Source organism: Passer montanus, unplaced genomic scaffold (assembly GCF_014805655.1).
Source record: "Passer montanus isolate IOZ18808 unplaced genomic scaffold, ASM1480565v1 scaffold39, whole genome shotgun sequence".
NCBI classification, from domain to species: Eukaryota; Metazoa; Chordata; class Aves; order Passeriformes; family Passeridae; genus Passer; species Passer montanus.
In genome coordinates, this window is record NW_024368707.1 from 7,397,094 (window position 1) to 7,420,875 (window position 23,782).

The following is a 23,782-nucleotide window of genomic DNA, read 5'->3' on the forward strand; positions in this document are numbered from 1 at the left end:
TTATGGAAAAATTGTAGAGATGAAGAATTAGTGAACGAAAAAATAAAGCCTATAACACAAAGGTTTTACGAAATACAGATTCTGTAGTAAAAAAAACCAAAAACAAAACAAACAAAAAAAACCCCAAACCCTAATTTCATTCTTAGATGACATCATTATACATTTGGTTTAACAAAGGGGACTGCATAGGTGCAACATACTTAAATTTTTATAAGGCATTCACTTAGCACCATAAGTCAGAAAGATAAACTGTACATAATCAAATACTAAGAGGATTAAGAAATGCTCAGCCTACAAGTCTCAAAAGAAAGCTAATGAGAAGTTGCACTCAATGCTTTTCAAGTTAGCATAGGTCAGATGCAATATTGCATTTCAACCTGGATCTGAAAGTAAAAATAACAACTGATACAGTTTGCAGGTGACAGATCTATGAAAGCTGTGAGTAACCTGGTCCATCAGTCAGCCAGGTCCATTCACACAGGCTGCACTTGGACACAGCCCCACGAGAAGCCCCCAGGGAACAAGAACCCAGAGCATACCTGTAGAGAAGGGAAAATACTGTCATGGAAAGCCGAGATTGGATGATCAGACTTGAGCAGACAAACAGCCACTGTGAGCTCCTCTATAATGCTGTGAGAAGAGGGAAAATGCAGTCCTCTGCAGACTTAAGGCAAAGAGCCAGGAGGACCTCATCCATGGCACTGGGGCTTCAACACTCAATTCCAAAATGAACGTGTTTATAAGATAATGACAACTTTGACAAGATGTAGAAAGAAAAGACAAGAGTAATTCATGGGCTGGAAGAAATCTCTTACAGTGGAAGATTTACAGAGTTCTATCTGTTTACCTTGTCAAAAAGTGGATTGAGAAGAGACATTAGAGTGTTTAAATGCAAGTCTAGGGGGGAAAAGTCCCATTCAGGCTCTCTGAATCAGAGAGATGAATGTTTCCAGAACTAGGAACCAGAAGCCAAAGCAAGGGGAAATCTGGCTTAAATATTTAAACAGTGAAACATGAAGCTCTTGCAGCAGGCTACCAATAGATTTTATGTCCCAGTGCCTCAAAAATCAAGCCAATGCATTTTGTCAACACAGTTCAAATACTGATCAGTTCTTGGGGCTCCGTACAGGCTAAATGGATTGAAATGTCACCTGTGAAATGCAGGAGCCAAACCAGACAGCTCCTTCTAGCCTAGCCTATGCACCTACCAAACACTCCACCCGTTTGCAGCCAACCCTGGTGACTAAATGCAGAGTAAAAGCTCTGCCACAGGCTCCCCAGGTGCAGAGCTCCTCGCTTTCCTTGTGCAAACCGCAAAGTGCCAAAGGCAGGGATGTGCCAAAGGCAGGGATGTGCCAAAGGCAGGGACGTGCCAAAGGCAGGGACGTGCCGCCCTCGCGCCTGCCCGCACGGCCCCTCCAGACTCAGGGCAGCCAGACTCCTGCAGGGGGAAGGAACACACGTCACAGGGGCAAGCTGCTCACAGCAGCACCTTCAAGGAGCCTTTTACACCGATTTATTTCTATACAGGGTGGTTAAAAAAAATAAAATAAAGCCCCTATTGGTTGTTCATACAGAAGTCTGGGATTCTATAGGCTTTGGGTGGGTGACTGATTTTAAAACCCAACAACACATGCTTTTTCCCTTGCCTTCTCATTCTCTTCCAAGTCAGCCTCCATGATCCAAAGAAACTAATAAGTAACACACAAGACTAGCAGTCATGTGGACCAATTAAAAAAAAATAAGAGGAAGGAGAATTGAAGACGAAGAGAAAGGGAAAAACAAACGAAGATTGAAAATAAAAATTCGCCAGGATAATGCGTTTTATAAACACAGAGATAGAAACAGTTACAGCAAGGACAGAGCGGGCCGGGGTGGGGAATAGATATTTATATATATATATATATATAAATTCAAGGGGCCTTCAGTTTATTCTTGTTGGCTCCCCCTTCTCATTAGATTGGTCTCTCTGTGGGGATCTTCATCCCCTTCTCTCCACTGTCCACCTTTTGGGGATTCTCTCCCATGACCAGGGTCCAGAAGAGGCCACCACTGCCATGTGAGTCCAGCCCGTCTTGGCAAGAGGGAGCCTGGGAGAGCACTCTGGCAAGAGATGAGCAGGAGAAGCTAGCCTTTCCCTGCTTCCTGCCAGCCCCTTGAAAAGACTGGTCTATTCCTCCTCCTCCTCCTCCTCCTCCTCTTTCCCTCTGGGAAACTGGGGGCAGGACAGGTGTGTGAGTGTCAGAACTGCTGTCATTCCACCTTTCAGGAAAGGGAGTAGAGAGAAGGGTGATGATTATTTTGGCAGTCTCTTACCCTCCCTCCAGTTGCTTTTTGGTTTGTTGTTGATGCCTGCAGGCTTTTCTGAGGAGGAGAAAAGCAGGAGGGAGAGGAGGAGGAGTACAAGCTGCTAGGATATCATCCACAACGGGCAGGAAGGGCAATGAGCAGGAACCCACATTCCTACGGGGCCACTGTGCTGCTCAGACAGCTGTGAGAGAGGCAGCAGCCAGTTCAGACAGACTCCTCTCTACTGCTCTCCACCAGGGGAGGAGAAAGAATGCAATACTCTACAGCCCTTAGGCAGTGTAGGCACCTGTCCATCCCAGAGAACATGCCTCACCTCTCCCCCCTCCACTGGTCTCACCTTCCACTGGGGAGAAGGTTTCTCCCATCCAATCCTTGGGGCAGGACGAGCGACCCCCCCTCCCTTTCACAAGCAGGAGGGACAGGAATGGATATTTCTCTCTTAGACACTCAAGGCAATCCTCAAAGAACCCCATCCAGCTGTGAACCCTGCCACATTCTTCTGTGGCCTGCTAAAAACATGTGTCCAAGCCCCTGTATATACAAGGGCCATCTCTCCATCCCATCCACCATGCGCGTCTCAGCACGCAACCCCGCTTCGTACACATCCTACAGTGAGAGAGAAGGCAAAACAGGGGCCTTTCTTTGGGTTTCAAAGGAGGGGCTCTTGCATGAGGAAGTGATCCCAGCACAGGAAAGGGGCTCTTGCACAAGGAAGCATCCTCCTACCAGGCAGGCTGTTGCACAGAAGGAGCACCCCCTTGAGACAGGCTGTTGTGCAAGGGGCTGCCATGAACAGGGTTACACAGCCAGGAGAGGCTGCTGCAGGAGGAGAGGCCGGAAACTGTTGCACGAGGAGGGCCGCTGCACAAGCGGTGCCCCTGGCACAGGCTATGCACAAGAGGCGTTCTGCTCCCTGGGCTGAGGTCTCTCTAGGAGCTGGAGAGGTGCTCCACTTGGATGGCGCTGGTGCTGACAGTGAGGCAGATGTCCTTGTGATGCTCTGAAGTCTTGTAAGGAGTCAGGTCAAAGGAGCACTGGGGGGGAGGGTTGGGTTGGTTAGTGTCTCCAGAAGGGCCCCCTGCTGCCCCCCCGCCCTGCGGCTGGAAGTGCTGCTGCTGCTGCGAGGCCTGGGCTTGTGCCTGAACCACCTGCTGCTGTGGGTCAGGGATGTTGTGTTTCCGCATGTGCTTCATCAGGTACGTCTCCTGCAACGGGAAGGACCACGTGAGGGGAGGGAACGACGCTGGCAGGAGCCAAAGCCAGCAGGGAGGGACACGGCAACTCAGGGGACTGCTCCCGTCGGATCTACGGGAGCTGCTCCCTGGGAAGGTGAGGGCAGCAAACACTCACCGAGGTGTAGGCCCGGCTGCAGATGGAGCAGGTGTAGACCTTGGCGTGTTTCACCGTGTGCGTAGCCAGGTGTACCTCCAACGAGGCGGCATCCGTGTACGCACGGTGGCAGTTGTGGCACTTGAAAGGTTTGTCTTTGTTGTGCTGCCGTCTGTGGGACTGGGGGGTGGCAGCAGCAGGGAGGAAAGAAAGCAAGCGTGAGGAAGGAAGGAAGTAAGTATTACTACTGGAGATGGCTTTACCTCAAACACCCTGTCACAGCCAGGCCCCGAGCTCCTGGCTGCTGAAGAAGGAAAGCAAGCGTGAGGAAGGAAGTATTTCTACTGGAGAAACACCCTGTCACAGCCAGGCCCCGAGCTCCTGGCTGCTGAAGAAGGTACACCTGGCTCCTAGCATAGGGATGGAACTTCTCCCTCCAGCCCACCACACCTTCCCCACACACACCCTTCCCTCTCATGCATACTAGGGATTTGAAAAGCAGAGACTCTTAATGCTCCACAACCCCCATCTTCGCAGTTTCCATGCAACTCTCAGTCTTTTCCTGGTCTCTCCTTTTCTGCCCCTCTACACATCTGCTTCCTGCATCTAATACCTTCAGGGCAGGATTTGCTTAACTGCTTGCAGGTGTTTGCAGCTCTTTGCTCTTTGGCACACTCTACAGTCCCCCTCCTCCAGGGTACTGCAACAGGACACACCACCTCTGCTTCCTATATCCCTACCCTTATGCCCTCCATTTCATTGTAAAACAAAGAAAACCCACCCAGATACCCAGACTTTATTGGGTGTAACATTTTGCAAAAGTCTCGCCCCAGCTAAATTAGAAAACTGCAAAACAGATGGGGGGAACTTCACTAAGGTCTCACCACTTTCAAGTCAAGTTAATTTTACAGGATGCGACCACTTATGTGACTTCTTTGGGCCATTAGTGCCACAAGGCAGGAATCTCTTCCCTGCCCAGGGTTTCAATAGCTTTCTGCCTTCTTTTACTCTCCTCCCAGCCTCCCCACTTCCTCCACCTCCTCCACCACAGGCACCCTTGCCAACCCCTGCTGGCGAGCAGGACACACCCAGCCCCTTACCTGCAAGTTGGAAAGCTGGGTGAAAGCCTTTTCACACCCAGGGTGAGCACATTTGTAGGGTCGGTCCCCGGTGTGGATACTGTTGAGGGGGAAGAGCACAAACGGGAGGCAGTGAGCAGACAGGGCAGACTGCCAGGGCCTGCTGCTGTGTGAAGGGCATGATGTTGCCTCCAGATGCTGTTCTAGCTGGACAAAGAGAGCTCTGCCCAGCTCCCGCGTCCAGTTAGAAGTTGAAGACAGACAGTCAAGCAGATTTCAGAGTGAGTAGGATCGAGGAGCAAGAGCTTAGGAATGCCTGGACAGCTCAGCATGTGAGCTACCCAAAAATGTATTGGGAAGGGGTCTGGAGGTCCAGGCTCCCTGCTCCAAGCTCAGGAGTCCCAAATGACCAAGAGGAATCTGTTCTCTTGCTTACACAGTACCAAGAAAGCAGCTCTGTTCCCTCCAAGACAGACACACCAACACTTTTTCTTTTAAGTAACAGGCTGAGTTTACCTCCAGTGTTAATCTGTCCCTGTCCCCCTGCAATGCCAGGAGCAGCTTCCACACACTCAGTCCAACCCCCGTGGTGCCAGGCTGGGATCCCCTACAGCCAATGCCTCTCTCTCTATCGCTCTCTCTCTGTGCCGCCCGCGGTGCAAGACCAAGGATCCCCAGGGACAGCACGTGCCCACCTCAGCCCTGACGTGGTCAGTGTCTCCTGCGCAGCCTCCACTCCGTCCACTCAGGTGGGTCACCTCCTTCTGGGGGTGCAGCCGGCCGCATTCCCCGCCCGCCCCCCGCATGCTTGGCGCGCGTGCTCCACAGGTGCATGCCGGCAGCGCGGGGGGACCAGGGCCAGGCCCCCAGCCTCCTCTGGCCCTTACCGTGTGTGCTGCTGCAGGTGGGAGAGCTGGCGGAAGGCCTTCTGGCAGTAGCGGCAGGTGTAGGGCTTGGCCCCCGAGTGGATGCGGAGGTGCTGGGCCAGGTAGGATGTGTTGGCGAAGCTCTTGGAGCAGTGAGGACACTTGTGCGGCTTGACAATCGCCGTGTGGAGCTTGGAGTGGATCCTGCCGAAGAGGAGGAGGAGCAGCAGCAGTTGGACATGACCGCCATCTGGCTAGTGCTGATGGAATGAGGGCACAAAGGGGGTGGGACAGCACCACGCTATCTGCTACATGAAGGAACTCCAAACACAGCGGGAGCTCTCTTGGTCTCAAACTGTGCTCCCCTTGGATTCAAGAGACCGTGGTCTGTCTGCACCGGGGGAGGATCCAGAGAGAGGAACTATAGAGCTTGGACTGAGGGGCATTGGCAGAGTTGTGTGTGGGAAGCCTGCGGCTGAAACAGCAGGGGGGCTGCAAGCCTGGACTTGAGATGTTTGGCAGAACTACGCTGGGGAGACAGGGAACAGTTCTCCTAAGCCCGTTCTACTCTCACACTGACACAACCAGCCCTACCTCCTGTCAGAAAGCGTCACTCCGCTGCCGCCGCCTCTCCAGCGGAGCGGGGCTGACCTGAGCGCACCCAGCCCTCACAGCGAGGGACCAGCCTCACGTGTCCGACACCGCTACTGACGCGTACAAGACCTGACCAGCCTGTGACAACCAGCCAGGTCTGCCCAGGCAGTCGCCCACTGAGGTGCTCGCAGCATGCTGGGATGACGGCAACATGCAGTGCAGAGGGCCCCAGCCTCCTCTGGCCCTTACCGTGTGTGCTGCTGCAGGTGGGAGAGCTGGCGGAAGGCCTTCTGGCAGTAGCTGCACGTGTAGGGCTTGGCCCCTGAGTGGATACGAATGTGCTGGGCCAGGTAGGAGCTGTTGGCGAAGCTCTTGGAGCAGTGAGGACACTTGTGTGGCTTTGTCTCCGTATGGGACTTGGAGTGGATCTGCATCTCCGACTTGGAGTAGAAGGTCAGCGAACACATCCGGCACCTGGGACCGGGGCGAGGGGAAGAGACAGTGTCACATGGGGGTAAGCCCCAGTATGGATCAACTCTAACTGGATGGGATCGTCCACACTGAGTGAAGAAGGGGCGTTTTCCCACTATGTGGTACTGGGGAGGTTTCACCTGGGAGACTGCTTGGCTTGGTTCAGTCCCAGGGGAACTGGTGTAACAGAACAAACAATACTTCACAGCCAGACAAGTGAAGGTGTTGGAAGAAACCAGCTGGCTTGCAAGAGAGGTAGGGCAGCACTCTGAAAATTTTCCAACAGCAATCCTAAAGGGATAGGAATAATTCCCAGACAAAACCCCAACTTTGTTAATCTATGATTTATTGTAGTAAAAAAAACCCTTGGAAATCCCAGGTTATAGTTTGTATTAGAAGTTAATTCCATGTATTGTGAAATCTGTGAGAGCAGAAATGGCAAAATCCACTTAACTCTGCACTTAACACTCCTATTACTGGAGAAGACACTCAAATATTTAGGATACAAAATGCTGAGAATAACAGCAGTACTGCTTTTCTAGTGGGTCTCACAAAGATACTCTGGATATCAAATGTGGTATTTCATTGGTCTAGTGGGCTTTCATCATTTCAGTCTTACTGTGTGATGCAAAATGTTTTGTCTGGGTGTTTGGATCCATCTGTTCCCATAATGATCAGAAACGTATTTGTTAACACACAGACTCTCTGAACAAGAAGAAGCAGTTGGCAAAGCTCTGCTACGGATGCTGCTGTTAAGAACTGCTCCTCCACTACGACACCAGGCTGTTAAGAGAAGCTCGTACTGTTTTACAGTTCAAGATGGTAAAAGCTTTTGTCGTTGTTAACTTGTCAGAGAGATAGAAGCTGCATCCAAGTTACTCATTTCTTCCCCACCCTCCATGTGTGTCAAACAAGGGGCAGAGTAAAGGTTTATCTGAATTTAGGTTTTTCATTTAGATTAAAGACAAAATAGAATCTCCACATGTAATTTCCAGGGTCACATTTGAGAGAAGAGATGCCAGCCAAAGGAAGGCTGGTTAACATGAATTCAACATTCATAGTGGTTTTGTCTGGGAATTTCTTGAGTTTCAGCAACAACAGTCTCTGCAGGTATTACAAGCCAAAGAGCTGATCCTGCTCTTCCCCATATCCATCTCCTCTCAGGAGGATGCTTCATTGCATCTACTGTTGTGACTCTGTTGGAGCCAGAAGCTTTATGATGTGTGCAGCCTGATTAGGTATGTCATGTAAGCAGTATGTATCCAGCACCTACCTTAACTTCCACAGGCCCTTCCGAGCCACAGCTTGATTCCAAGCCATTTAGCTGGAAGCCACGCCTTCCTAGCAAGCACTCTAACACACACCTGTCATAACATTTCCCTCCTCTCCACCTTTGCTCTTTTACATTCATTATCATCTCTAACAGTTGTTCCCATGTGTCCTACCTTCATCTTAATCCATTTTAATTGCAAGCCCTAACAGAACATGCAAACTAAGTATATCCTTACATAAATCCCTCTTCAATACACACACACCCCCAGCAATCCCTGATGGAATCAATAAACAGAAGCAATTTGGCTGTTTATCCCTACACCAATTAAAGATATAAGGAGTAAAAAGGAACATCAGCATCATCTTTTTTTAAAAAAAGTAGCTCTTGGTTTATAAACCAAGTCACACAGTTTGTTCCAGACTTCCTGAAATGCCAGTAATCAAGTCATATTTACATGATGAGAACTGTGTATCCTTGAAAGCACCAATGTTAGAAATAACTCTGAGGTGAACATGAACTGAAAAATACCTTTGAGTCGCCAAGTCCAGTTCCCTGCTAATGCAAGCAATTACAGCATAATCCCATGCTTGACTTTTAGCAAGCTCCTTCTGAGCAGATGCTGACTTCCATTACTCTCAATTGAACCCCGTTCCACAGCACTGGCCCTCTGATAAGGAACCATTCAATTGAGAACAAGCTCCCAGTGTGATGCTGTGCTAATATGGCTCACCAAAACAAAGGGGAATAGCAGGTATTCTGTTTGTATACAGGAGGGGAACGACTGTTCTTGCCAACAGCATGTCTAATTCTGAAGTCAATGTCCTCAACAATTACTGCAAAACTCACACAGGCTCAGCAAACTTAAAGAATGATGGCATGTAGAAAATTGGCTTTGCAGGAAAGATTCACCAACTCCAGTTGATCTGGGTTTGGAGTACAGCTTAAAAGATCACTTGCTCAATATGCAAATAAATCTACGTAGGGAGAAAAATATCAATTACTAGGGGCTTATTTTATGAACAAGTCAGATATAACGAGGAACAACAACTGACACCAAAAGTGGAAAAAAGGGGAAACAGGCCTTTTCCAGCCGTGAGAATAATGTATCTTTGGAACAAGGCTTGGAGGCCACAATATGGTCTCAATCACCTGGCCCCTACAATCAGCATTCTGAGAATCCAGGTACCTTTCTGAGAGAAATACCCTTCTAAGGGGTTTCAACAGAATGCTGGGCACTAATCTCTTCTGTGCTGTACACAGGACTCTATATTTTAAATAGTCTATTCTGTTCTGAAAAATTAATGAACTTTACTGGGCCATCAAGGCTAAGCAGTCCCATGCATTAAATCCATAGTGCCATAAAGCCATCAACTTTATCTTCCATGACTTCTGTGCACCCTTTACTTTACTTATTTGCTTTGCCAGGTATCTGCCTTCAGGTCAAAAATTCTCTAAAATAAACTTTAATGAAGAGAAACAAACTGCACGTCCTTTTCTATTTTCAAAATAAAATTATAAAGAAGTTTTCAAAACACCACTGGCACTTGCACGACAATGATAAACCTGATTATTAGCAAAAACGGGCCTCAACAACGATAACATAACTCCCCAAAACCCTAACCTCCCCAAAAACCCCAAAATCCAAACAAAACCCTCAAATGAACAAACCAACCAATCCGTTGTCTGAATTTAGCAGCTACAGACATTCTGATATTGTTTTTCAAACAACATTTAGAATTAAAATCTTGCAAGAACTCATTTTCTAATCATCTAATTAGCATCAACTCTGAGAGAGCAAGAATGTTATGCAGCATTAACAAATTCATGAGCCTTATGAGTTAAAAAAAGCCCTGGAATATAACAGAAAGCTGCACTTCAGAATTTTATATTGTGTGGTATCAGGCATTTTCATGGGAACAAATGATCCATTTAATTAAGGGCTTTGCATTCTGCTTCAGACAACATCAAATATTAAAGGGGAAGATGCAATCAGCCCTCTAGTGGGCAAATATGGATTCAAAAAAATGTTAAATCTATATGGATAATGAGAATATCCCATCTGACACTAGCAGCATTTCAGTGTTCTACTTCAGTGAAATTCTGGCTGGGGAGAGGAAAAATAGGGAGTGCTCCTTGCTAAGCATGAATGAAACACTATATGGAATAATTGATTTCTACCCCCCCTCTGTTTAATATCCATTTTTAATAGTCTCCCCACTGTGCTTCTAAACTGCCCCTCCTTTGGCTGCATTCTTTCTGACAGCAAGAAACAGAAATGACTGCAGCATTCCCATTGATGGTGTGACACAACATCCCCTGCAGCAGCTTGTTATGGCTCTGCAAATTCAGACAGCCTTGGAGAAAATATCCTTAATAAAACAGAGGTTCATATCAACAGTGAAATTAGCACTCAGCCATATGCCAGAGATCAAAAGTAACCCCTTCCAATGTTTACCATGCTTTCTTTTTTATATGAAATAAAGACATTCAAAAAATGGTCATGCTAGACAGAGACACTCTCAAAAATCATGAAATGCCAGCAAAAGGTGGATGTACAATGCTAATTCTACTCCCATATGAAAGTCATCACAATGAGTCATAAAGAAAATGATGCCTATAGCAACTAGACTACAACTCTGTGGCACACAGTGCTGTATTTTTTTCCACTTTTCATGGAATGTTCCGCCTCATTCATCAGATGCTGTTAGGAGATAAAATGCCATCTGAAATACCAGCTCATAGTAAAATTTGCCCAACATGGATTAACAGCCTTTTTCAATCAAGTGCTTAATTAATCAGTATCACGGTTGTGAAAACTATGTAAGCTTTTATATGGCTCTGAGAATTCTTATTCCTAGTATCTACTGAGAGTAGTCTTACAAGTTAATTGAGTCCTTGCTTTTTCTGTTAGGCTACATATACAAGTTAGACCATCAGTAAAACTAAAAATCAAACCAGGAAAGTCTGAAGTTAGACTAGATGACAAGAGTAAGTTTAGGCTGTCAGAATCAGCAGTCCATTTAAAAAGGAAGGAAATGTCCTGCCTTTGCAATGCAGAGCTACTGAAGTAACTAATGCAAGCATAGCATAATAATGGATGCACAGTTCATGATAAATGCTTGACCCTCCCATTCCCCCATTTTTTTTAAGCTAAACACTTTCTTGTTAATATTTTGTAAGAGGAGGAGAAAGGAGACAAAACTAACACCCAAGCTACACAGGTACACTTGGGCAACATGCAAATAAAGCCAGCGAGCCTGAAAATGCCAGATGAAGGCACAGGAATTGCACCTCTGCTTCCACACTGGCACACCCAGCATCAGCCCCTACTCCAAAGCCAACACTGTGCTTCCAATGAACAGTTTATACTTCTGGAGTGTAAATCTATCAGCTATGCTCAGAGATCTTGGTCAGCTTACTTCCACAGTCCTTCAGTCACCTGGTGGCTTGGTAAGGCTGCAGAAAAGCATACTCTCATATACTGGCAAGGCAAAGAGCAGTTCAAAATGCTCTCATCATATGGCACTTTCCAAGTTCCCAGATTTGAGGGCATTCCTGCCTTTTGTCCATTTTTCCAAATGACCCTAAAAACACCTGACCCAGAATTTTGTGGTATTTCAGCATACTTCACATGTTGCCTGTCTTCTTTTAATGACTCAATCATTTATGCTTTCAACAGTTGCACCTTAAAGCACAGTCTTGCACTGGGAGCTTTCAAGATGCCACTTAATCCCTAGAAGTCTTTTTCACAGCCATTCTTTTGCAGGATACTGTTCCTCCATATTCCTTATATTAGACCAGAGACTTTCAATAGTCCAACAAAACACTTCTGTCTGATAATGTTTTCCATTGTGTCCAAACATCTGGACCTTAATCCCTGGCTGCTGGAGACATCAGGCTGTCCCAGAAAGCGAAGTCTTCCACGGGACTGTATTAAAATATATTTTGTCTGAACAATTAACAACCACATAAAGATGCCATTTTTTTTACAGCTATCCACCAGCATTGCTTTTATCTTTAGGTTATCAGCCATGACTTTCTGTTGACCTCCAAATCATTGAACATCAGGCCTAAGACGCTGTCCGGCAGTTTTTGGAATCAGTCACCATTAGCATAAAAGACCAACAAAACAATAAAACACAATAATGTGCTTCCTAGCATAGTGATAACATGCAAGAGCTAAAATTAAAAGAATACAAAAGGCCCATTAGATAGCACTAGGAAATTTGGAAACACCAGGATTAAGGTCATCCATGTCACCATAACTTGGCTCCGCAATGCAGGTGCGTTCTGATACAGCTTTATTGACTATTTCCACAGAACTGCACTCTTGTTATGTTGCACACACAGATACTTAACAAGCAAGCATTCAGTTTTTTATATCACCACTCTGGACAGCCTTAAGCCTCGTTGACCACACACAAATTTGACCTCGTGAAGCAGATCATTTATCTCCTGTACCCACCACAGAAATACCAGTGCTCCATAAGCACTCATCTATCCCTACAATGTCCCTGTTTTAGTTTTTGTAAGGGAAGGGAATCACAAAAGACACAGTGACACACAGTAAGAGAGATGTACCCACTAATTCCAAGAGGACAAACTGATATCTGTGACCTCTTTTTTTCCTTTAAAGGAAAATTCCTATTACATACATTCATATCACTGCTCCTATAGATTTCTATGCTACTCCTATGAGCTACAACACTTCTGCAAAGCAGAAGAGGGTCTGACCTGTAACAGAGGAGTGTTCAATGACACTTGAGATTATGGTTTTGGAAACACCAGATGTTAATTATTTCAGGGTAACTCTCTATGGTCATTTGTAGCCTGAGACAAATGCAAATCCACTGCAGATTCAACCTAACTCATACTTGCACACACTTCAAGGCAAGATTATCTGTTGGGCTGTAGGATACCACAGCAATCTGTGGCAGAGGCAAATGTAATCAACAGTTCTTCATACTAGCAAATGCCTTCCCTAGATCATGCTCCACAATTCCACAATCCCATGTCAATGCATTTCATTTTCTCTTCACAGAATATTCCTTTCAGGTTCAGCAAACATCCTATCATGCACCAATAACTAATCAAGGAATAGGGCCAAATTAAGGTGTAATCAGATAGGAGGCACAAAATAGAGTTTTAAAGTTCCTTCTCTCCCAAGCTGAAACTGTGACTGTCCTCCTCATTCCCTTGCACACACTCATTCATTCCATTGACAAGTAACATGCCAAAATTAGAATTTGTGACTGCAGAACTTCTCCTGTCAATTCCTTCTGTTAGGCACTATGAGGAACTGCCAAGGGAAAGCAAGTATGTGCACACACACAGTTACAATATCTCAGCAGAAGAGAGAGAACTTACCATAACACAAGGTTTTACCTCATTATACCCTCAGGCATGTAGCCAGTCAAATAGTCATTTTCTAAGCTCCAAGCACTGCATTTATATACAAAGCAAGGATTATGTGTACAAACTGCATGTGTATATGTAGATGTGCAAGTGCAACAGTGTTCCTTAGAGCTCTGAGATCGTAAGCCAATGCAAACCAATCTGGAAAAGGAATAAGGATCTTAAAAGGCAACACGAGTTTCAAAATTATGCAGCTCAGGGAAGAAGAGAGACTCTCTTGGAGTCCTCTACTGAGGGAAAGGCTAATAAGCTCACCCTTGATTAGACATCAGAGAATCCACACAGGAGAGAGCCGCTGGAAACCAGGCATCATTAGTTCCGCTGCTCACGGAACCACTTGTTAAAAAAAGCAAACAGAAATTCCAACGTGTGGCATCATACTGACACCCACGTTGGTCATCAGCAATCTTAAAATCCACTGCACAGACCTCTGCCACTGCAGCTAAGATGATAAATGACAGCAACAATACTTTGTCACCTTTTTCTAGCCTAAGAGGGAGATGAGGTTCTTTGCCAGAGGAGGTCACATTCTTATGCTGACATCAAAGCCATGGCAAAATTTAGAAACACTGGGTTTAATATTTCTAGGCTTTGGAGGGAATGTGGTCAAACTTTCTGCCTGACACTTCAAACTTAATTCCCCTTTTGCCCTTAGCCTTTTAGCCCAGAGCAATCCCCTCTCCTGCACCAAGGCCCAGACCCAAGCCCTTTACCCACACGCCTCTTGATCCTCCACTGCAGGGCATTTTGCTACTTCATTCCCTCAGTTACCTAACACTTATCTCCTCTCCCTCATGCTTCTGTTTCCCAAGGCCCAGACCCAAGCCACCAGACCCACATGCACCAGCCTCTTGATCCTCCACTGCAGGGCACTTGGCTACTTCACTCCCTCAGTTACCTAACACTTATCTCCTCTCCCTCATGCTTCTGTTTGTCTGTCCACATCCCATACTCTTGTCCCTATCTGTTCTGACAGTTCTAGGTACCTCATTTTCCACCACCTAGCAGGTCTGGTTCTTTCCTCCACCCCCCAGTCTTGGCTGTTTATAGCTAGCTTATTCCTGTGCTAGCTCTCCCCTCTGTCCCTTGCAGAGAGGCTCCCCATCACATCCTCTGCTGCATTCCCTAGTTTGTAGGCTCTTGTCTCTTCTCTCCTCCTTTCTGGCTCCCATCTCTACCAAGTTTCCAGATTTCCTTGCACAAACAGCTCCAGTCCCTGCTCATTCTCATCCCTTCCACATTTGAACCAAGCAGTGTCTTCTCATGCCTTGCTGTTGTGTCCATCAGAGGGGGAGGTTACTGTCCACACTGGGCACTAGAGACCCTTCTGAAGCAGAAGGAGCAGCTGTGCCTGAAGGAAAAGCATGTTTGGCCCTTCAGTGCAATTCTAGAAGATGCTTAGAGCTGCAGGAAGAGAAGATATATAGCCCAATCTTACACAGAAACTGAGAGAAGTTAGGCTGCATTTGTCCCCTCTGTGGAGATGGACTGTCTGCTCAGTGCCTGGGGTCATGCAAGCCTCAAGAAGCCTCTAAGAGAATATTACCTTCACATATTTCCACCTGCAAACTATAAATCATCTCAGAGCATGCTCAACAGATTTTTTCCAAGCTTAAAACTGGCCAAATTCAACAATATTGTCACAGACATATGTGGCTTACCAAACTCATAGCCAACACATTACAAATTGATTCAAAACTATGGGAAGTTCACTAAACAGTAATGCTAAATCCAGTACAGGAGAGAAAAAATAGGCTTAAAACAAGACATGTCTGAGAAGATGGCCACCTGCTGTATTCAAACCACCAGTTCCCCTTGTGTCCATAACCTTCTCTCTAATGAGGGTCTCCATCCAGCTTCCTCACCTTCTACAGCTCAGTTCACTAAGGCTTCTGTACACTTTTGCACCTTGGACTCATCTCTGAAGTTTCCAATGTCCCTCAGCTGCTTAATGTCTCTCAACCTTCCTGCTGTTCCCCAGTGAAAGTAAGGAAAACTCAAAACTAGAAGTGGAGAAGACAGAGCTTGTTGATTGCACTATGACGGTGAGGCCCTTCTCAAGCCGACAACCTTTCTGCTGGTATCCAAGCTCCAGAGCACAGCTTGCAAAACATTCCAGACTATAAACTGCTGTTCATCCTAGATTTTACTTAGTACCAGAGCTTAGCAATGCCTATACAGAGCTCTCTTCCTCTTACAAAGAAACTGCTTAGAGAACTGTCAAGAGAAAGAGAACTGATCATCAGGCCCAGAGCGGCTGAACACTTTGTCAGTCTTGTCCACTGATCACATCACACCACAGACTTCTGAAACTGCACAGGTACAGGCACCACACCAGGACTAAAAACCAATCCTACTGTATCCAGGACCTGCTTGCTACCTTTTCCTCAGCACCTTTTAAAGCACTGGGAAGAAGCCATGTGCTCCACACTGCCAGCATCTTTCTAGAGGGACTCTCGATGCTGATCTCATTTTCCAAAGAAAAAGCGAAATCTACAAAGGCGTTGGGGAAGATTAACAAAGAGCTGACAATGAATCCAGACAAGACTGAAGTGACATTACTCATGAAAGAAAATGCTTCACAGGACTGGGTTAGATGCTGTCCCCTGCAGGTGCAAGGATTCTTCCAGTAGCACAGTGAAAAGCACCAAGGACTCTGCCTGATGAATCCTAAGGACAGACGTCAAAGATCTGCAAGCATTGCCATCAGCAGCAAAATCCTCACACCTTTCCTTCCAAAAAAAAAACCCCTAGTCATAGAGATTCTTCCACCACCTTCACAGCAGCCTACTAATTCACTTCTAGACATGATACAGCAGTAAAACAGCTGCCATTTGCTGGAGCAGGCATCTCTACATTTAGTAGAGAATGGGATGAGTACTGCAGTACATGTATCAAGGTTTATGCTCCAATACCTCCCACATCTGCCTGGCTGTGCTGCTCACTCAAGGCCTTACTCTGTCTTTATCACCATACTAGGAGTCAGGAATTACAAATATTAGCCACCTGCCCAGACACTCATGACAAGAGAGCTCACAGAGCTCAAAAACAAAGCTTAAAAAAATAATTAAATTTGACAAAACAATCCCAGGTTTTAGGAATTGGGTATTAAAAAAAAAATAAAAATCACACTGATCAATGTAGTACAACTCCTTCCAGGAATCAGAGTACATTATTCTCAGTGTCTCATCATGGGAATCAGTGAAATCATACAAACGTAGTCATATGAATGCCAAAACCAACTCCTCCTCCAGCCTGAGAAAGAAGCAGGAGTAGAGCAACCTCACCCACAGTCTTAATTTAGCTAGCATATGTCTGCATACTGTAGTGACTAGAACTACTGAAATCATCCTCTACAACACAGAAGGATCCCAGTAATGCTCAAAGTTTTAGCCTGTGAGTCTATTCATATGCATATTATAGAGAAACGATTTTACTATGCTGCACAAAGGCCTTCTCTCCCACAGCTCCAAGAGAAGATAGTGCTTTCCTTTAGATTTCCAACAATCATTTTTAGTTCCAAACTTGTACATGGGATGCATCATCCAAAGTGCAGATCTCAAGGAGGGCAGAAGTACTCCCTCCTGAAGTACCATTATTGGGGGTCTTCAATAAATCTCAGTTTAGCTCTCTCACACCTAAGCACTGCTCAGAGAAAGGCCTGCTTAGAGTGGGAGCTGGTTAAAGAGGTACCACACTCAGATTAAACATAAAGAAATCTTAAACATAAAGAAATTACATGTTCCCACATATACACTCATCTGTTTTTTTCCCTGCAAAGGCTTTTTCATGAGCTGTTACACAGACTAAGCATGTTCATGAAGTTTCTGCTGAGTCACTCCACCTGGTCTTGGGCATCTTTTTTCCAAACTTACAAGTAAACAAGGAGCTATAATTAAAGCCCTGGTTCAGCTTTAATTCTAGTGTTCACTGCCAATTGTGTCCCCTGTAAATACATATTTAACAACCTAATTAGCAACCCAGACTGTAAGCAGCTTGAGTAGTGTGGATCTGTGGCTATGGCCCAAAATAAATGGTGGGATTACAAATAGCAAGCCACCTAACACTCCCACCCTTCCTCACCATACGCTGATTATATTTTCAAAGTGGAAGAACTGGGACACTGGCTAAGATAAAAAGGCTGATCCAAGCTCTGGTTTTGTACCCATTTAACTATGTTGATTAAAAAAAAGTAAACATTGAAAAACCGCTATAGATAAAAGTGAAAAAATGCCTGGGGTGGATGCACAGATTCTATGTAGATGCCTTCATATTCCTAAGGCAGAATTCCAGAAAGGTTAACTATATCTGTACCAAAACAAAGAACATCTAGGATGATAAAAGCAAAACTGTTTGATATGGGATCCTGGGCACATTATAGGCAAGTGAGAAGACTTAGGGACCGTCTCCTATTTCTGTTTCAATTTGGCTATTTCGCCTCTTATTTATCTTAATCATCCATCAGAAACACCTATCATGGAATCACCCAAAAGTGCTCCTGCTTCCCACCTAAGACAGACCATCACATTTACTGCCTTCCACTTTCTGCTCTGTCTGGTTCCCACCTTTGCTGAAACACCCACTGCTTATCCTCTGGTTCAAGTATTCCCTCCTACCTTATCTCTCCCCTCCCCACCACTTGTAAACTAAAGCCACATCCCTCCAAGTTCAGAAACTCAACCTCAGGGCTCAGAACTCTCCTCCCTCTTATCTGACACACTTAGGGCTCAGAAACACCCTTAATATTTAATTCAGAAATATCTCTTTTTTTTCCCTTGTTTTGTTTGGAATGCTGAGATAGAAGATCACATGGGGCAATACACACAGGAGCAGACACTACACACAGCTCACTTCCTGCTCAGTGTGTCTCCAGTTTGTAGTCTTGACACTGGACAGACTGGAGTCCCAACTGAGGAGCACCCAGGAGGAGCAGGGCTCTCAGCTACACCAGGAGTGCTCCAGCTGCACCAGCCAGCACTGCACTCTGCAGTAGAGCAGCCATACTACCTGGCTGTGCCATCAAGGATGTAGTTTAGCCTCCATAACATCCTGGTCATTAACTAACCTAGTAACATTAACAACTATATATTCAGGAAATCAAGACTGTCCACTAAAAGGAAATTCTTAGTTTTGGGTCAACCTATCAGCTTGTAACTATTCCTGACCAAAAGAAAACTCAACTCTTTCTGCAGCTCTAAGATTCTCTACTCAGGGACTCTCTAGGTACAAGGCAGAGATCTCTTGTTCCCCATGTAACCCTCTGAAGGGTTACACCCCATCCCCATGCAATGTTACAGTCAAGGTTTAACCCCACTCCCCACCTGTATGTCTTGCCATCCTTGTGCTGGTCCTCATCATCCTCGTTTGTCAGCACAAAGGGGTCGCTCATCTCTGGCAGCCCCGACTCCTGCAATCGTTTCTTCTTCCGGCCCCGGGGTGGCTTGGGGGCAACTCCCCCAGCCCCGCCACCTTCTGCAAGGGTGGTTGTCCCTTTCTTGGACAGGTCTGGAACCACCTGCAGGGCTGCCTGGGAGCCAGGGGGTAGCGCAGAGACAATCATGGGGGCTGAGATGGGAAAGGTCTGGGCAGAGGCGGCTGTGGTCACCAGAGAACCTGACGGGGAAGTTATCACCAGACCAGGACCTGCAAACAAAGGAAGGTGGAGGAAGTCAGTTATTACATCTCCAATTATGCCCAACCTCCTTATCCCACAGAAGCACCTGCTTTTGACTACAACACAAACAGAAGGGTAGCTTCCCCTCCCAAAGCATTCCCAGTCTCCACTGCTGGAAGTCAAACTTCCCTAAAAAGGGTGGATGTATGGAGTGCCTAGAGACTCACAGCGAAACCACACCAAGGCAGGCCACACCATCAGTAAGGCTGGGAATAACCTACAGGCCAATAAGGATTCTCCAGGACCTCGTGTTGCCCCATCCCACAGTGCCCTTTGTAGGCTGCTGCAGCCCTTGGAGTGCCCTACCTGCTGTCATGAGCCCAGCAGACTGCACTGGTACCACGGTGATGTTCTGAGTCACGGGGGCTTGGCTGTGTGGTGTCAGCTGCTCCGGCTTGGTGTCCGAGTCCATGGAGATCCCAGTGGGCAGGGCCACAGAGGTGGGGACTGTCAGCAAGGCAGGGTAGTGGGGGGGAGCCAGGCTGCAGCCCTTCTCTGTGGGCAATAGCTGCTCCTTCATCTTGTTAATGAACATGGTGTTCTCAATCTAAACGGGGGAAGGACAGGTTTTAGCACAGCCTGGCACAGCTTTGCCCAGCATTTGGCTGAGCAAGGAATGCAACAGAAACACTCATCGTGCAACACACATTGTAAACTTCTGACAGGAAGCAAGACCAACACAACAGGCTGGAAGATCTTACCTGTCCCGAGACGGTGGGCACTGCTGGCCAGAAGTACGGGGAGGAGTTGAAATGAGATTCTTCCATCCTAGCTGGGCACAGCGGGCAAGAAGAAGGGGGAAGGAAGACAGACACACAAACACACACGAAAAACCCATTAAACTCAAAGAGATTCCAACATGGAACTGACTCAGTCTAATGCTGTGACAGTTCCTTAATCTCCCATTTCTTGAGCAATTTCTCCCCCCTTTTGAGCTATCTGCCCAAATAAAAAAAATTATTTTCAGGGGGAAAAGATGCCTGTTATTCCCATGGGCTTGTGTCCATCTGACATGCCCCTTGCCCAGTAGTCCTCCATGCAAAAAACAGACTAGAAACCCAGAACACATTCAAATTTTCCAAATTATCGTCCACCCAAGTACAAGGCATAAATGAAGTCTGTGCATCTGCAAGCAGGCAAATACAGATGAAAACTGCTTTTCACCATCACAGACAGTCTGACCCCACAGGCAGAGAAAATCTTGGACCTTGCCTGTCCCTCCACCCCAGCTCAACCCTAAGGACCCAGATGCAGCAAAGGGACATTAGCAGTATGTTACACAGGAAGAAAGACAGGCAGAGAGAGGGAAACAGACTTGCCCAAGATAACAGACAGCCACAGCAGACCAAGAAGTCAAACTCAGGGCTCCTAACTTCCTGCTGCCCACCCAGCCCCACTCTTGAAAGAAACACAGAAATATCATTCAATATTCCTGCTCTCCTCCAATGTGACTAAGCAGTAGGAAAATAACCTGATTCCCCTGCTCCTGAGATACCCTATTTCCAAGTGAAATCATGTTGTGGGTCCCACTGCCCATTTTCTTCCCATCTTTGGGACAAGATTCTGTAGGACTCTGTCCCCAGGCAAGTGCCCACTGCTCCATCTCAACTCTCCCTGCATTCAGAAGATGAGTTAGACACCAAAAGAGTCTCCTGAGCACAGAGGTGTAATCTCTTTGGGAACACCTGACTGAAGAAGCACTTTCCTTTCTAATCCTTATATTCCTCTATGTAATACCATTAGTGAACAAAGTTTGTGACACTTGCAAAAACACTACTCAAAACCTAAAGAAATTAACAAAAGAGTATTTTCTGAAACAGAAGATACATCTATTCCTAAACAAATATGGCAAAAGTGGTAGGTAAAAACTATGTTCAGAATACATTTGGCAGAGAGCATAACTATTGCATGTTTTTCATTCAGCTACCTGCAAACTGTCCTACTCATATTTCTGTTTTGGTCTGTCAGTGGTCTAATAATTGAACAATATTGCTTCTGAAGGGTCTATCTCAATCATCAGGGGAGCCCAGAGGGATGCCCCCAGTAGCATGAAACACATTACAGAAGTATATGAAGACAGAATAAATACATGTGGAATTGCTGTGTGTGAGCCAAAATGCAAAGATAATTTTCCTCTATGTGGAGGAGCAGTATTTAAATGAACCAAATTACCCGATAATTTTGTTTTTATGAATTGCTCATGCAACAGCAAGGCCAAGTACTCCTGCCTCACTCAGTCACTGCAAATCAACCAATAAACACACTTAAGGATAAATTATTTACCTTACGTTGGTGGCATGCAGTCAGACTGCTCGCTGCCTGACTGAATTACTCTGGATTTACACCGCTGTGATTCAATCAGAGGCTGATGGGGCAAGACTCTTACCTTCCTTCCTCTGCTTTCTTTGCTGAGCCAAATTAATTATTAAGTACACTGCCCACAGCACAGCCCTATGCATGTAACACTTAATTACATGACTTTTTTCTTCCACAGGATGGGCACACATGAGATAACACATCCTTGGCAACTGAGCACCACCTGAATCAAGAGCGGTATTTTGCTTGGAATTTCCAAGTTTGAGGTTTTTTGCTTGGTGGTTGTTTTGTTTTTGAAATAAATAAGCAGTTATTTGCTTAGCTTCCACATCAAAAACACCAAAGTGAACCTGACTGTCCGAAACCACAAAGTCTCATATAATAATAATAATAATCAGATGCATTTTCCAGAGAAACTTTGTAGTTGTCCAAGACTCCCTGGGATGCAACTGCAAACTTCAGGAGTTAAACAGAAAGATGCCAATTTAAGCAAAAAAAACCTCACAACAGCTTTCTTATTTAAAGAGAAGAAGTAATGAAAGGAAAGCCCATGTCCAGATTCCAAAATCCAGACTAGCAGAGGCCAGGGCACTCCGTGGCTGCCTGTCTCCATCTTGTCTTCCACCAGAACCTCACAGAGAATCTAACTTTTGTTTGCTCAGCTTACACAGTGTGCAAGTCAAACACGGCTCTTACTGATTCTTCAAAGGACGGCTACACTGATTTCATTAGACTCCCTTAGAGTCCACCTCCCTGTCCAAAAATCTCAGTGCTTGAGCATGTTATCTATCAGGCCTCAAACTTCGGGCTTGAAAGGCTGAAGTGTGATGGAGTTATAAGAACGTGGAAGAAAAGGAGAAATGGTGTAAAAGTTGAAGCTTTCATGCAATTTCACTAGCAAGCCAGTCTTCCAAAGGCAGAAAACAAAGGTAAGATTCCTCCACCAACCTACTGGCCTAGTGCCCAGAGCTGTCCCTCCCCTACCCCACTTTCAGGCTCCAAGGGTATTTTGGAAACATGCACCCCTATTGGCAGCCCCCATCAGACGCTGCTCACACTTACTTTACCAGAACTCTGCTCGTAACCCTTCCAATTGCTCTATAACTACCAGACATGGGCTGGAGCTTCAACCCTGCACCACAGCACGCTCCCACTGCAGGGCCTTCATCATCCCAGCTTCCACAAACACGCCAGAGATGGGACCTTCTTCCTATTCACCAGTCTAGTATCAGACAGATGCCAACGTACCCTCCTGATGTAAACCAAAAACACTTTCTGTGTACAGACCACAAATGCACATACACCAAATAAACAACCGAGTGAACCAGAGAACTCACAAGGGACAAGGGATCTGGAGTTCAGACCTCACAGAATCACATACTGAACGTGCTGCACTTATGCTTCTTGGCAGGTCATCACTTTAATCGTAAACAGATAAATAAAAGCACGTGCAAGTACACGGTGAGAGAGAGGCTGTGTTTCTGGAAGGCACAGTCAAGGTTGGATATGCAGGTATTTATTCACAAGTTGACTTTTAACGTGGGTTTCTTTACTCTCCAGATGCCTGGCTTTTATTTCCCATTGGCATGGAGTTTCCAGTTAACAAAAGGCCCTGAGAGCGATGCTCGGGAACAATTTACACTGTTGTTTTACGTCTGCCCAAGATCTTTGTTCAATGACAAGGAGCTCTTAGGCTTAATTGCTGCAAAATACTAAGGATGCTGAAAGCCACACAGGCTGTCACAACAACACAAAAAACGCTTCCCCGGTAATCATAAGCACCACAAAGTTCAAACGCTGTTACACCTTTAGAACAAGCGCGTTTGAACACCCATCAGGAACACCCCAAATGTCCCGGATACCAAACCCGCACACCAGAGACAGAACTGCGGTGCCGTTCCCCGGCACTTGTGCAGCCTCTGAGGAACAGGTGCCTGCCAGAGGCAAACCCCGCGCCCCGGCTCCCCGCTCCCCGCGGCTCAGGCGCCCTCTCGCCCCCGCTGCGGGACCCGCGGCCCATCCCGCCTCTCCCAGCCCCGGCGGGGCTCACCCGCGCAGCTCCGGCAGCTCCTTACCCCTCTCACTCTCCCTCCTCTTGCATGTCTCCTCCTTGCAGGGCCGGCTCTGCGAACAACCCGCCGGGGTTACCGGGGCCCCGCACGGCNGGAAGCCCCGCTGCCCGGCCCCCCGCCCGCGGCCCCGCCGCCCCGCACGTTACCGGGCTCCCCCCCAGCGGCGGCCCCGGCCCGGCTCCGGCGGCGGCGGCCTCCTCACCGGAAAGACAGCGGGGAGGAGCTTCCGGGTCAGGGGGCGGGCCGCGCCTCGGCGCTTCCGGGTCGCCGGCAGGAGCGGAACGGCGTCATCAGCGGAGCGGTTTCGCTTGCAAACGGGGCGGCGGAGCGGCGGCAGCGGCCCGGGGCGGGCTCCGCGGGGCGGGGGCACCGGCAAGAGAGGG

General features: G+C 46.8%; 1 protein-coding gene across 16 annotated transcripts; it reads right to left on the reverse strand.

Moving 5' to 3' along the window:
• Window positions 1-1,493: 1,493 nt before the first annotated feature.
• ZNF384 (zinc finger protein 384) lies at window positions 1,494-23,780 on the reverse strand. Of its 16 annotated transcripts, none has more exons than XM_039717704.1 (12): window positions 23,602-23,780; window positions 23,403-23,451; window positions 22,390-22,579; window positions 19,713-19,779; window positions 19,318-19,558; window positions 18,659-18,980; window positions 13,593-13,673; window positions 6,428-6,652; window positions 5,606-5,788; window positions 4,740-4,818; window positions 3,661-3,819; window positions 1,494-3,515 (listed from the first exon to the last, which is right to left on the reverse strand). In XM_039717704.1, the coding sequence occupies exons 3-12, from the start codon at window positions 22,440-22,442 to the stop codon at window positions 3,240-3,242; spliced, it is 1,686 nt and encodes a 561-aa protein (XP_039573638.1). In that variant the 5' UTR covers window positions 22,443-22,579; window positions 23,403-23,451; window positions 23,602-23,780; the 3' UTR covers window positions 1,494-3,239. The 16 variants fall into 16 exon arrangements, with proteins under 16 accessions (XP_039573638.1, XP_039573642.1, XP_039573639.1 ...); XM_039717708.1 differs by having other exon boundaries at window positions 19,713-19,783; XM_039717705.1 differs by having other exon boundaries at window positions 23,546-23,780.
• Between the last annotated feature and the right edge of the window lie 2 nt (window positions 23,781-23,782).

Bases quoted from the DNA above. Each gene is read 5' to 3' on its own strand.
- ZNF384 (XM_039717704.1), bottom strand. From the start codon at position 22,442: ATGTCTGGTAGTTATAGAGCAATTGGAAGGGTTACGAGCAGAGTTCTG. The intron at 19,780-22,389 runs GTAAGTGTGAGC...GTGCCCAGCTAG, and splicing joins ACGAGCAGAGTTCTGGTAAA to GATGGAAGAATCTCATTTCA. The intron at 13,674-18,658 runs GTGGGGAGTGGG...TTTTTTAACAAG, and splicing joins AAGGATGGCAAGACATACAG to TGGTTCCGTGAGCAGCGGAA.